Below are 15,634 nucleotides of genomic sequence, written 5' to 3' on the forward strand. Positions count from 1 at the left end.
ACTGGACTGGACAGATTGGATATTTACACATTGAATGGTAATAATGCTCCAAAATAAAAAAGCAACGGATAAAGGACTTTTTGTTTCGTTTGTCTGCAATGTATTTCTTATTCTCAGTCCTCTGTATATGACCAGTGATTTGGCTTCAAGGATGTTTATTTAGCACTTAATTTAGTTAGAAGGAAGATACAGAGATATAGTTCCTTCCTTCAAGGAACTTGTTATCCAGTATGATAACTAGAGTGTTTATGTAAGTCACAGCCTAACTAGAGAATCACCCATTGAACAGAGTGTGTGTGCATATGTAGGTGGTGGTGCTGGCAGTAAGGAACGGTGATGGCTGTGCCTAGAAAGACTTAATTCCTGGGTCACTGAAGATCCGCCTTTGACTGTTTACTCTGAAATACTCTGGTCTGGGAATATCTAGGTAGGATGCTATGTGAAAGGACACACATAGTGCAGAGTGGCTGATATATCCTGACTTATACTTGGTGGGTTCCATAGAGGCTGTGAATTCCATTTCCCTTGGGATGGTTAAGGAAGTAAAACTTCAGATGAGCCTTCAAGACTGGCTAGGATTTTGCTAGTAGAATAAGAGAACGGAGGGTATTCCACATGAGGATAGATAAAAGCAAAGGTAGTATGGAAGTACTAGGCCTGTTTGGGAAGTCGTAGTTTCATTTGTCTAGAGCGGTATGCTCTCTGAGGGCATGGTGGGATATAAGAAGTGGAAAACTGATGATAAGTTTATGGAGAGCCTTAAATACTAGCCCAAAGCAACCAGCTGCAGTGGCTCACACCTGTAATCCCAGCACTTTGGGAGGCCGAGGTGGGCAGATCACCTGAGGTCAGGAGTTCAAGACCAGCCTGGCTTGGTGGCACGCACCTGTGTTCCCAAGACTGAGGCAGGAGAATCGCTCAAACCCGGGAGACGGAGGTTGCAATGAGCCAAGATCACGCCACTGCACTCTAGCCTGGGTGACAGAGCAAAACTCCATCTCAAAAAAAATAAAAATAAAAATAAAACTAGCTCAAAGGTTTAAATTTTACCGTGTAGACAGTGGGATTTTGTTTGTTTTTACAGGTTAGTAATATGATCAGAGTATAACTGTAAGAAGATTCAGTGTACACAGGCAGATGGGAGAGAGACCCTGCTGGTAAGAAGACATATTACTGCTATGACAGCCATACTTGAGTTACAGGCAGAGGGAAGGAATGGGTGACTGCATGAGATTTTAGGGTGGATAAGACTTTAGACATGATTGATAAATTTACAAGGGATAAGGGAGAGGTACAATATATGTCAAAATTGAGTTTATGGGAAGAATAGTTTTGTTGTATTGTTTTGATTTTAGGAACTCATTTTCATGAGTTTTATACAGCTATGGTTTATGCTTATGTAACCTCAAGAACAGATCAGGAGCTGCTTAAAAAAAATGTCTTTAAATCAGGTCTGGTGAGAGAACAGAAAGTTGGGAGATTAAAAATGTCCAAAATTAGAACTATTTTATTTAACTTTTTTTCTTTTTGGGGATTTTTTTTTTTCTTTTCTTTTAGAGACAGGATCTCACCCTGTCACCCAGGCTGGAGTTATAGTGATGTGATCATAGCTCACTGCAGCCCCAACTCCTGGGATCAAGCAATCCTCCTGCCTTAGCCTCACTACTAGCTGGGATTAACAGGTGTGCACTACCACACCAGGCTAATTTTTTAGTTTTTTTTTTTTTTTTTTTTGTAGAGACCGGGTCTCACTGTGTTGCCCAGGCTGGTCTCAAACTCCTGGCCTCAATCGATTGTCCTGCCTTGCCCTCCCAATGTTCTGGGTTTACAAATATGAGCACTGTGCCTGGCTAAAACTATTTTGAACAATGTGTCACTGTTCTTGTTGGTGGGCATGATAAAAGCAGAAAAATTTCTGCCCATTGTATTCTTCACTTCCCTTAAAATCTACATTATGCTCTATTTTTCCCTTTTCTGTCCTTACTCCAAAAACATTTTTTGAGTCTCCTGTAATACTTACTTTACATATAGAAACTGTACGGATGCTGCCATAATTTTTAGTAGGTGGGAGGGATATACTCCAGAGGATTTTCACTAGAAATTCACTCCTGGGTTATGCGTACCTTCCTTATTTTAGGCCTTCCATCAGAACCACTTGGGTAAACCTGGCTCTCAAAAGAGCTGGATCAGGTAAGAAAAGGAGACCCAACAGGTTTATAGGTCAGGAAGCTCAAGTTAAGCCCTCCTTCCCTGACTCCCTGGACACAATCCATTTGCACTAGAGAATGTTTTCTCAAATAGTCCTTTAAAATAAGAAAGGAGTGGAACTGGTTCTTCGGGATGAAAAAAATCTTAATTCATTTTATGTATAAAACACAGATATATATATATGTATATATGCATAATACATAAACATGCAGAGTATCTGTGGTATTAAAATTTCATGGGGGAGAGGCATTAAGAAAACTGAGTTGGGAAACACAGCGTTAGGGTAGAAATTTTTTCTTTTTGTCTTAAAGATGAGGTCTCACTGTGTTGCCCAGGTTGGATCGAACTCTCACCTCAGTCTCCCAAATATCTGGCTACAGGCTTCCAACACCGTGCCCAGTTCTAGAGTAGGACCTTTTTTTTAGGGAGCCAGGGCCATGGTTTCTTTCTTTCTTTTTTTTTTTTTTCCCCTTTTCCTTTTTTGTATTTTTGTTTTTTTGTTTTTTTGTTTTTTTAGATAGAGTCTCACTCTATCACCCAGGCTAGAGTGCAGTGGCACAGCCACAGCTCACTGCAGCCTCAACCGCCCGGGCTCAGTCAATCCTCCCATTTAAGCCTCCCAAGTAGCTGAGACTACAGGCTCACACCACCATACCCAGCTTATTTTTAATTTTTTTCTACAGATGAGGTCTCACCACGTTGCCCAGGCTAGTCTGAAACTCCTGGGCTGAAGCAAACCACCTGCCTCAGCCTCCTAAAGTGCTGGGAGTACAGGTGTGAGCCACTGTGCCTGGCTTCTTTTTTTGTTTAGATAGTTTGAGCAAGGGAATTTCTTCTTGACTTTGTGAACCCAAGTGTCCATTCAGTAACAATGTATGTAAATGTAAGTGATACTTAAGCATTAATCAAGAACACTTAGTAAAATACAGCCAAACACATAAATGGGATCTAGGTTATTTTTATCAGGTGAAGTATTTGAAGGGTGGTTTTCTTTATTCTCATTTCTGAAAAAAATACGAATATTGCTCTTATAATGATTTTTTTCATTTGTTTTGAAATAACTAGGAATCAATAGAATTATTAGATACTTCCTTTGTATTTCTGTTATTGATCAGGGCTTTAATATTTCTTCAAAAAATTCAAAGTTGGGTGCAGCTTTTGTGGTTTTAGAAAAATTTTTTCTAATTTTATATTGTTATTACTTAAGCCAATTTCTTATCTTTTTAAAGATTAGCCAGTGGGTTTCAAGATACCCTGATAGTTTAATGTAGTATTTCAGAGTATTTCCTAGTACTCCAGTAGTTTGAGACAATAATTGACAACTTAAGAGAAGTTGGAATGTTAGCCATAGATTACTGTATAAATCAAAAAATAAAGTTCCAAGGCCTCCCAACCATCTGAATGAACCCCTCCGCTGGGCCAAAGGCATTCTGAAGTTACCCTGAAAAACTCAGGCGATGATGGAAGTGGAGGTGGAACATGCCTCATTACACCGTCTTCCCTTTTGGAATTCAGGGAAAGCTGACTGGTATTAACATCAATGCAGATCTTATGTCTGATGAGAAACATTTATAATGTATTCTCTCTGAAGCCTACTACCTGGAGGTTTCATCTGGGTGATAAAACCGTGGTCTCTGCAACCCTTTATCACAACCCAGACATTCCTTTCTATTGATGATAACTGTTTAAGCCAATTGCCAATCAGAAAATTTTAGAAATCTACCTCTGACCTGGAAGCCACTACCTCCACCCCCACCCCACCATCCTGCTTCGAGCTGTCCCACCCTTCTAGATCGAACCAATGTTAAGTCTTAAATATATTTGATTGATGCCTCAGCGCTCCCTAAAATGTATAAAACTAGGCTGTACCCCAACCACCTTGGGCATATGTTCTCAGGTCTCCTGAGGGCTCTGTTATGGGCCATTGGTCACTCATATTTGGCTCAGAATAAATCTCTTCAAATATTTTACAGAGTTTGACTCCTTTCATGAACGACTGAAGTACCGTTAATTTCATTTATTGTTTCTACCATAGGAAATGGAGTTTAGAAATTATGTATTTCGAATGACACCGCACATGAAATTAAAAGTTAATTTGAAATTGACTTTAAAACACTTTTACATGTAACATACATGTATGTTCTCACTTCTCTGTGTTTGAAATAGAATGGAAATGGAAGATTTGAGAATGAAGTACCCATAACAATGGCATGAGAAACCTTGTTTATTTTTCATAGTCTTAGCTTAAATTTTTCTCTGGGCTATAGGACATTTTAAAAATTACTATGGCATAACCCAAAAATAAAATTCTAAGCCCCCCAGCTGACTGATGGACGCTGTCCTCAGCCAAGTGCATTCCAAAGTTAACCTGAAAAACTAGTTCAGGCCATGATGTTATCATCATAATGAGACTCCACATTCTCATTATACCCTCCTCCCTTTGGAATTCAGGCTCAGCAGACCAACATTAACATTTAAACAGAGATCCTAAGACTAGTGAACAGACTTTTTGTAGCAATAAGACACCAAATTCCATCCTGACTCTAGTATAGCATCACATGACAGATAGCAGGCCCTGCAAGAAATTGAAGTATTTTATCCCAAGTATATTTCTTTGATATATTTTGAAATGGTCCTGCAAAGCTATCTCTTGTGGGGGAAATCTGTATTCCATAGAGAATTCATTTTCCTTTCCAGGTCTTTTTCCTGATCTAGGAGAGAATTAACTGAGTCTGGCACTTTATAGGTCTAACAAAATCTCTGAAGTCTGCTACCTGGAGGCTTCATCTGCATGATAAAACCTTGGTCTCCACTACCCATTATTTTTATTTTTATTTTTATTTTTTTTGAGACAGAGTCTTGCTCTGTCACCTAGGCTGGAGTGCAGGGGCGCCATCCTGGCTCACTGCAAGCTCCACCTCCTGGGTTCACGCCATTCTCCTGCCTCAGCCTCCCACACGGCTGGGATTACAGGCATGTGTCATCACGCCCGACTAATTTTTGTATTTTTAGTAGAGATGGGGTTTCACCATTTTGGCCAGGCTGGTCTCGAACTCCTGGCCTCAGGTAATCCACCCACCTTGGACTCCCAAAGTGCTGGGATTACAGGAGTAAGCCACTGCACCTGGCCCACCTTACATGTTTTGATTGATGTCTTATGTCTCCCTAAATTGTATAAAACCAACCACTTTGGGCACCTGTTCTCAGGATCTCTTGGAGCTGTATTACAGACCACTGGTCATTCATATTTGGCTCAAAATAAATCTCTTCAAATATTTTAGAGTTTGTCTCTTTTTATCAATGGTGGTAAAAACACATCACATGATATCTATCCTGTTAACAATTTTAAATATTTAATACAGTATTGTTAACTATAACCATTATGTTATAGATTATATTCTAGAATTTTTTCATCTTACATGACTGAAATTCTTTATGCGCTGAACAGCAACTCCTAATTCTTACTTCCCCCAGCCTCTGGCCATGACCATTCTGCTTTCTGGAGTGCAAATGTCTCTTTGAGATTCTAATTTCAGTTCTTTTGGGTATATACCCACAAGTAAGATTGCTGGATCATATTACATTTCTATTTTTAATATTTAGAGGAACTTCTGTACTGTTTTCCATAGTGGCTACACCATTTTACATTCCCATCAACAGTGGACGGGGGTATTCATATTGGGCCAACACTTGCTATTTTCTCGTTTTGTTTTGTTGTGTTTTGTTTTTTATAATGGCCATCTGAACAGGTGGGAGGTGACATCATGGTTTTGATTTGCACTTCCCTGAAGACAGTGATGTTGGGCATCTTTTGATATAGATCTGTTGGCCATTTGTATATCTTTTTTTGAGAAGTTTCTGTTCAAGTCCTTTGCTCTTAAAAAAAATCCCCAGTATGATTACTTTATAAATGACAAAAATTATATACTGTTTGTTTACAGTTTACAACATGGTATTCTGATGCATATGTATGTTGTGAAATGATCAAATAAAGCTAATTCATGTATCCATCACCCATTGCTTTTTTTTTTTTTTTTTTTTTTTTTTTTTTTAAAAGACAGACTCTCACTCTGTTGCCCAAGCTACAGTACAGTGGCACAGTCTTGGCTCACTGCAACCTCCACCTCCTGGGTTCAAGCAATTCTCCCACCTCAGTCTCCCGAGTACCTGGGATTACAGATGCCTCCACTACACCCAGCTAATTTTTTGTATTTTTAATGGAGTCTGGGTTTTGCCATGTTGGCCAGGCTGCTCTCAAGCTCCTGACCTCAGGTGATCCGCCTACCTCGGCCTCCAGAAGTGCTGGGATTACAGGCATGAGCCACTGCACCCGGCCCTTTGCTCATTTTTGAATCCAATTATTTGTTGGGTTTTGTTTTGCTGTTGCATTGTAGGAGTGTCTAATAACCCCTCACCACATATATGGTTTGCAAATATTTTCTTACATTCCATAGGTTGTCTTTTCATTCTGTTACTTGTGCTGTGCAGGTTTTTAGTGATGGAATTTCAGTTGTCTGTTTTTGCTTTTGTTGCCTGTGCTTTTAATATCATATCCAAGTAATAATTGCCAAGACCAATATTATGAATGCTTTGCCCTGTGTTTTTCTTTAAGAGTTTTATAGTTTCAGGCCTTGCATATAAGTATTTAATTAATATTCAAGTATTTAATTAAAGCTGAATTTTTTGTGTATGTAGGATAATATCCAATGTCATTCTTTTGCATATGGCCATCCAGTTTTTCCCAGCACCTTTTGGTGAATACTGTTTTACCCCATTGCATAGTCTTGGCATCCTTGTAAAAGAGGATTTGACCTTATATGCATGTGTTTATTTTGGGTTTTCTTTTCTCTATTCCATTGGTCTATATGTCTGTCTTTATGCCAGTGCCACATTGTTTGATTACCGTAGCTTTGTAATATGTTTTGAAACCAGGAAGTGTGAGACCTCCAGCCTTTATTCTTTTTTCTCAAGATTGTTCTGGCTATTTGGCGTCCTTTGTGGTTCTATCTAAATTTTAGGATTGTGTTTTCTATTTCTGAAAGAAAAAAGTTGCTGTTTGTTTTCCAGACTACATTGATTTTGTCGATCACATTGGGTAGTATGAACATTTTAACAGTGCTCTTTCAGTCGATAAACATGGCATGTCTTTCCATTTATTTTTCTAATTAAACATTTTGTAATTTTCAGAGTACAAGTCTTCCTCCTCCTTGGTTAAGTTTATTACTAGGTATTCTTTTTGATGCTGTTGTAATTGGGATTATTTTCCTTTTCAGATTGCTGTTAGCATATATAAATGCAGTTGACTTTGTATCCTGCAGCTTTGCTGAATTTGTTTATTAGTTCTAACAGTTTTTTTGTGGAATCCTTAGAGCTTTCTATATGTAACGTCATGTCATCTTCCAGCAAATATAATTTTACTTCTTCCTTTTCAATTTGGACGTCTTTTATTTCTTTTTCTTGTTTCTGGCCATAGGACATTTAACATGATCCAGGATAAAGAATCAGAAAGATGAGAATTATTCCAGATGTATCAATTCTAAATAAGAGCTACTTATTTCAGAATAATACCTATTAGAAAACTGTTCCTTCATGTTTATTTTTTCAGGTGAATTTAAGTATAATTTTTTCAGAATTCATTTGGCATTTTGATTGGAATTGCAATAATACAGTTATTAATTCATAAGGTACTTGCTGTCTTTACCATAGTAAGTTCTTCTATTCAGAAGAGAAGTGTCTTTTGCTCTTCTCAGGTCTTTTATCTCTCAGAATACTTTGTTTTCTTATTTTCTTTTAATCATCTTTATTTTTCTCTTCTACATGTTTAACATCTTCATGGCTCTGATAAGCTAACATGGTTTTCCAGAAACATCTTGACAAATGTCATTATAATGAAATAATTCTTTGCAGTATCAAACAGCTCTTTAACATGAAAACTAACAACAGAGCAGATTCTATTTAAAATGATAATTTAATAATAAATCAAATGTTTAATATTTAAATAAAATGTAGTTTAATTTAAATAATGTTCAAATAACTTAATAATTATCATTTTAAAGATTTTAAAAGCAAGTTTAAACTTTGTATGGAGCTTGTGGGTTTTAAAGCCTATTCTTAGGTACACAATTTAATTTGACATATTCTAATATGTTATTGAAGGATTTTAAAAAATTGTTTCTGCTTTTTGTTCAAGTGTTTGTTTTCCAGGAGCACAGTCATATATAGTAAATAATGAAAATCTTGTACTTCTATTGTTTATACCACCTTATTTTTTTCTTGTGGGTTTCAGTTGGTTATTACCTTTGGAATAATTCATTAATTCATTTATATTGAAAGAGTCTAATGTGCTAGGGAGACACACATATTATAAGTAAACATATAATATGTTAAGTGTGATAAATGGGGAAAAATAGAGTAAGGGGCATAGAATTGTGACTATGGGTAGTTGCTATAATATATATTATTATATATAATATATAATCACATTATTACATAAAACATGTGATATAATTACTATAATACAGAGACAAAAGGGTGTAGGGGAGGGAAGGAAAGAGAGAGAAAGAAAGAAACAGAAGAGAAACAGGAGACAGAGACAGACAAATTTGCCTGAGATGATACAACTAGTAAATTGTGAAACCAAGTTTCATAATTAGGTTTTCTTCAAAGTGCATATCCTTAATAGTGACACGGTGCTGGAATCTGTAGACAGGGCCAGCAGCAAAGTATGGACTTAATGTGACAGAAATAAGGGACTATTCAGGGTTAATCTTTAAGCTATTATTGTTTTGATTGTTGATATAGTTTAGCTGTGTTCCTACCCAAATCTCATCTTGAATCGTTCCCATAATCCCCACATGTTATGGGAGGGACTTCACGGGAGGTCATTGCATCATGGGGGACAGTTACCCCCTGCTGCTGTTCTCGTGATAGTGAGTTAGTTCTCATGAGATCTGATGATTTAATAAGTGGCTTTTCCCCCTTTTGCTCATACTTCCCCCACCTGCCATCATGTGAAGAAGGATGTTTTTGCTTCCCCGTCTGCCATGATTGTAAGTTTACTGAGCCCTCCCCAGCCATGCCAAACTGTGAGTCAATTAAACCGTTTTCCTTTATAAATTACCCAGTCTTGGGTATTTCTTTATTAACAGCACGAGAATGGACTGTTACAGTAAATTGGTACCAGGAGTGGAGTGCTGCTGTAAAGATACCTGAAAATCTGGAAGCAACTTTGGAATTGGATAATAGGCAGAGGTTGGAAGAGTTTGGAGGACTCAGAAGAAGAAAAGAAAACGTGGAAAAATTTGGAAGTTCCCAGAGATTTGTAGGGCTCAGAAGACAGAAAGACATGGGAATGTTTGGAACTTTCTAGAGGCATGTTGAATGGCTTTGACCAAAATGCTGATAGTGATATGGACAATAAAGTCCAGACTCAGGTGCTCTCAGATGGAGATGAGGAACCTGTTGGGTACTAGAGCAGAGGTGACTCTCGTTAGGCTTTAGCAAAGAGAGTGGCAGAATTTTGCCCCTGCCCTAGAGATCTGTGGAACTTTGAACTTGAGAGAGATGATTTAGGGTACCTGGTGGAAGAAGTTTCTAGGGAGCAAAGCATTCAAGAGGAAGCAGGGCATAAAAGTTTGGAAAATTTGCAGCCCCACAATGCGATAGAAAAGAAAACGCCATTTTCTTCAGGAGAAATTCAAACCTGCTGCAGAAATTTACATAAGTAACAAGGAGCCAAATGTTAATCACTAAGACAAGGGGAACATGTCTCCAGGGCATTTCAGAGACTTTTGCAGCTGCCCCTCCCATCACAGGCCCAGAGACTTAGGAGGAAAAAATGGTGTTGTGGGCCAGGCCCAGGGTTCCCCCTGCTGTGTGCAGCCTAGGGACTTGGTGCTCTGCATCCTAGCCACTCCAGCCATGGCTAAAAGGGGCCATTGTACATCTCAGGCCATTGCTTCAGAGGGTGCAAGCCCCAAACCTGGCAGTTTCCACATGGTATTGAGCCCACAGGTGCCCAGAACCAAGAATTGAGGTTTGAGAACCTCTGGCTAGATTTCAAAGGATATATGGAAATGCCTGGATGTCCAGACAGAAGTTTGTGGCAAGGGTGGAGCCCTCATGGTTCTGCTAGGGCAGTGCAGAAGGGAAACATGGGGTTGGAGCCCCCACACAGAGTCCCCACTGCGGTACTGCCTAGTGGAACTGTAAGAAGATGGTCACTGTCCTCCAGGCCTCCGAATGGTAGATCGACCAACAGCTTGCACTGTGCGCCTGGAAAAGCTGCAGACACACTCAATACCAGCCTGTGAAAGCAGCCAGGAGGGGAGCTGTACCCTGCAAAGCTACAGGGGTGGAGCTGCCCAAGGCCATGGGAACCCACCTCTTGTTATCAGCATGACCTGGATGTGAGATATGGAGTCAAAAGAGATCATTTTGGAACTTTAAGGTTTAATGACTACCCTATTGGATTTCAGACTTGCAGGGGGCCTGTAGCCCCTTTGTTTTTCATTTCTCCCATTGGAACAGCTGTATTTACCCAATGCCTGTACCCTCATTGTATCTAGAAAGTAACTCACTTGCTTTTGATTTTACAGGCTCACAGGTAGAAGGGACTTGCCTTGTCGCAGATGAGACTTTGGACTTGGACTTTTGGGTTGATGCCAGAGTGAACTAAGACTTTGGGGGACTGTTGGAAAGACATGATTGTGATTTGAAATGTGAGGACCTGAGATTTGGGAGGGGCCAGAAGTGGGGTGATGTAGTTTGGTTGTGTCCCCACCCATATCTCATCCTAAATTGTAGTTCCCATAATCCCCATGTGTTGTGGGGGAACCCCATGGGAGGTAACTGAATCATGGGGGCAGTTACCCCCTGCTTCTCTACTCATGATAGGCCTATCTTTATAATGTATTTCTTATGAGCCTTGAACAAAGTTCTTTAAATCCTTTGGATTATTAATGTATTAAACTCTACTTTTTTCTTACCCAAATCTACATTTTTTATTTACCTTTAAAAATTGAGTATGTGGACTCTTTTTCCCACAAAAATGTTGAATTTAATTTGACCATTCTCACAATCACATAAAGTTGACTTAATAGTACAAAATGATACACTTTGGATGAGTAGTAGTTCATGGGAAAGCTGCAGTTGAAAACCTAAAGCCACTAATACGTTGTATTAGAAATAAAAGGAATAATATATAGGCAATTAATTGTATAAAACATGCTAACAATTGGATGAAACTAAACCAAAAGCTGATATTCTGGATTTACAGTCATCATAGAAAGGAATTATGTGGTGTTGTAGATTCATTCAGTCAACAATTCTTTATTGATCACATCTTAGGTATTGGGGTACAAAGATGATGAAGACATATTCCTATCCTAGAGGACTTTGTATTCTAGTGAACACATAGACATGCAGACATCAATGTATACAAAGATCACTGTAGAAGTTACGATGCTTATAGTTATCTGTAACAGAAGCCCCAGCTGAAGTGGCTTAAACAGTACACAGAGTTTATTGGTCATGTACAGGTGTATCTGAAAATTACAGAGGCAGGTGAGGCTTGCTGTAATAGCTCAATATACTTCCTTTTACCTGTTTCTGCTCAGTGCTTTCCACATACTAACTTTATCCTAAGGCTGACTCCCTTTGAGGTTATATCATGACTACTAATAACTCTCAGGGCTACTCCAGAAAGAGAGCTTTTGTCTTCCAGCCATCAAACTAAAGTCTTGGGTTCACTCTGACTAGATCAACTTTGATTGTATGCAACTCTTTCACTAGATTGAATAAAAGTATAATTTTGGGTTGAGTGAGAAACTAAAAGTCCAGAACTTCCAAAGTATCTAGTATACCTATAAAAATTGGTGTTTGTCTTATTTTGGCTTTATTATTTCTAACTTTGATTTCTTCTAATACACAGAAAATCAGGAATCCTTAATGGTGGGAAGTAAAATGATAAGAAGATCATAGTTCAATAATCTTCCAAATTTTTGAAAGCCTAAAAATTATGTCTTTGGAGATCTGTGATTTTGTGCTCACATCAATGCAGAAATTAAGAACTCAACATAAGAAGTGTGTCTTCTCCATTATTTCTTTCCTTGTAACTGGGGCAGTAAGGTGGATTTTGATATTGGGTTCACATGGTTCATGGTTGGGCTGTTTCAAGTCTCAGTTACATTTGCAGTAGCAAAATGCCAAGGCCAGAAATCTCAGGAGTTACCACAATGACCTCATACTTAAGATTTGAGCAGTAATTGGGGAAGCCTTCTGTTTTTTACTTTGCTACTAATTTACATTTAATCAGGCTATTCATAGTATATAATACTTTAAAAGCTGAATTAGTAATACAAAGCTACTTTTATTTCAGAGTAAGCACTTCCACTTGTTCTCTTTCTGCAGAGTCTCTGGTTCACCACATTTGCATTCACTGCAGTTCTGTATCTCTCCATGACAAGTGTTCATTCAGGAGCCACAGCATGTGACACTGCTATAGGATTGCCAGATCTTATTTTAGAGAATTTGGACAAGGGGGCAGTAGGAGAGAGATTATTTGCTAATAGTCTGACCAGGCTGAAATACAATCCCATTCTGCATCCTAACACAGTTGGAACAAGGCACCCAAATACAGGATAAGCCTGTGAATGTGGGCCATCTGGTAATCCAGTACTGCTCGAGTGTAGGCCTCTCAGCTCTACAAACAGCCTGTGGAGATAAATTTGACACACTTGGTGTATAAGGGTTCCTGCCCTAACTTAAAAAAGAATTACTTCTTTGTGCTAAAATTATATTAAATGTTATTTAGAAATAAAGGAAAAAGTAGTTTACATTTCCTATTGATGGATTATACCGAGGACTGTGTCCAAGGCATAATAATAATAATAATAATAATAATAATAATAATAGCAAATACTTGTATAAAGCATACTCTGTGCCAGGCACTATTCTAAGCATTTTACGTGTGTTGGTTCATTTAACCCTTACAACATCCCTATGAGATACGCCATTATTATTTTACTGAGGATGGAATTGGCACAGAGAAGTCAAATAGTTTACCCAAGCTTGCACAGTTTAGTGAGGAACAGAGTTAGGATTTTAATCCAGGAAGTCTGGGACCAGAGTTCCTGTTTTTCATAACTGTGCTGTATTTTCTCTCAAGTCAGGACTGAAATTGTCTTAAAAGTAATACCATTAACTTAATGGCTATGTTTTATTTATAACTCATTAATTATGTTATACTTATTAATAGGTATAATTATTTTATTGTGTTTTGAAATAAATGAGCATTTTGAAACTTACCTCTAAATACTCAACATGCTTGTGTTTTATTCTAGGAGAAGACTTTGCAGTTGTGCAGCAAGAAATTATTATGATGAAAGACTGTAAACACCCAAATATTGTTGCTTACTTTGGAAGCTATCTCAGGTATATTGTTTGTTTCCCTTTTGAAAAGCAATAATGATTTCATCACCTAATACATTAAACAAAATAAAGTTAGTTTTAATACCATGTTTTGTAGTTTTTCTTCATGCTTTGAAGATAGGATATTTTCACACGAATGGATTTTTTACTTAGGACCTATGTTAATTCTGTAACCAGTATTACAGTCGTATGACATGGGAGTTCTAGATGTGCTTTTAGTGGAGGTGCTGGCAAGTGAAAACGTTATGGTTAGTCTTCCAGTGGTGGACTAGTGATCTAAATATGCCATTCTCTTGCCCCTTTCTTCTGGACTTAGGTCAGTGTAGAGTCAGGAGTATCTCTTCCAATTATGTGTTTATCAGAAACTTTTTTTTTTATTTTGTGCTTCTGGTCTAAGAGTACTATATTACCTTGTTCCTTTCCTTCATTTTGTCCAAAGAACTAGGAACTCTAATGATCTCAGTAACTTATTTTTCCAGGTGCTAAAGTGAACTTAGGACTGTGAATTTAGGACTGTGAATTTCCTTCCTCTTGTTTTGGTAGCCAGACCCAAGCCAGGTTCCTAGGTTATATTGCATAGACGATCACCTTAGGGTCAAATCTTGTTTCCATTCACTTCTGTATGCAACTGTGAGTTGATCACTGGTGACCTAGTTGTTTTTAAGCTTCCTCCAAGGGAAGATTAGAGAATATTTTACTTCTTTTTTTTCCTTTTTTTTTGGGGGGGGGGCTGGAGGGGACAGGTTCTCACTCTGTCACCCAGGCTGGAGTGCTGTGGTATGATCATGGCTCACTGCAGCCTTGACCTCCCTAGGCTCAGGTGACCAGGTGATCCTCCCACCTCAGCTTCATGAATAGCTGGGACCACAGGTACGTACCACCATGCCCAGCCTTTTTTTTTTTTTTTTTTTTGAGACAGAGTCTTGCTCTGTCGCTAGGCTGGAGTGCAGTGGTGTGATCTTGGCTCACTGCAACTTCCACCTCCTGGGTTCAAGTGATTTCCCTGCCTCAGCCTCCTGAGTAGCTGGGACTACAGGCATGTGGCACCACGCCCAGCTAATTTTTTTGTCTTTTAATGGAGATGGGGTTTCATTATGTTGGCCACGATGGTCTCGATCTCCTGACCTCATGATCTGCCTGCCTCGGCCTCCCATAGTGCTGGGATTACAGGCGTGAGCCACTGCACCCAGCCTTGTTTTTGTATTTTTTGATAGAGACGGGATGTCACTGTTGCCCAGGCTGCTCTCAAATTCCGGGGCTCAAATGATCCACCTGCCTCGGCCTCGCAAAGTGTTGAAATTACAGGTGTGAGCCACCCTGCCTGGCCTTCCCTATGTATTAAAAAAAACTCTTAAGTTTTTCTTCAGTATACTTTAGCAACATCCAACATACTGTAACTTATTGCAGGTTCCCGTTTTCATGTGGTCCGGGTACAAAACACTTTTTCTCTTCTCTTTTGGGCCCAACAGATAGAAAAGACTAAGATATTCTGCCCTGTCACCTTTCCAGCTTTTGAAAAGCCAGTTGGACCTGCTGTTCATGGTTGTAACCACTCTTGTACAGCTTTGATTGCCCCACCTTGTTTAAGGTGGAGGTGTGGGGTTTTTTTTTGTTTTTGTTTGTTTGTTTGTTTTGGGGGTTTTTGTTTTTGTTTTTTTGAGACAGAATCTCACTCTGTCACCCAGGCTGGAGTGTAGTGGCACTATCTCAGCTCACTGCAACCTCCCAGACTGGAGTGCAGTAGCACAGTAGCACATATTGGCTCACTGCAACCTCCACTTCCTAGGTTCAAGAGATTCTCCTGCCTCAGCTTCCCGAGTAGCTGGGACGATAGGCACACGCCACCATGCACAGCTAAATATTTTCTTTTTTTGAGACTGAGTCTCGCTCTGTCGCCCACGCTGGATCCCAGGCTGGAGTGCCCTGGCGGGATCTAGGCTCACTGCGGGCTCTGCCTCCAGGGTTCAGGCCATTCACCTGCCTCAGCCTCCCGAGT

The 15,634-nt window shown here is 39.1% G+C and overlaps 1 protein-coding gene across 10 annotated transcripts in view; it reads left to right on the forward strand.

The window, feature by feature from the left end:
* Positions 1-15,634, forward strand: part of MAP4K3 (mitogen-activated protein kinase kinase kinase kinase 3) — a 187,146-nt gene that overhangs the window by 67,693 nt on the left and 103,819 nt on the right. For all 10 annotated transcript variants that reach the window (XR_003721773.2, XR_013402837.1, XM_015112178.3 and 7 more), the window contains one exon: positions 13,551-13,641. Coding sequence is in view for 8 of the 10 variants with exons in the window: in XM_015112178.3 (XP_014967664.1) it covers positions 13,551-13,641 (91 nt within the window). In the remaining 2 variants the exon portion in view is untranslated. The remainder of the gene's footprint in view (positions 1-13,550; positions 13,642-15,634) is intronic.

The sequence above is a fragment of the Macaca mulatta genome, chromosome 13 (assembly GCF_049350105.2).
Source record: "Macaca mulatta isolate MMU2019108-1 chromosome 13, T2T-MMU8v2.0, whole genome shotgun sequence".
NCBI lineage: Eukaryota > Metazoa > Chordata > Mammalia > Primates > Cercopithecidae > Macaca > Macaca mulatta.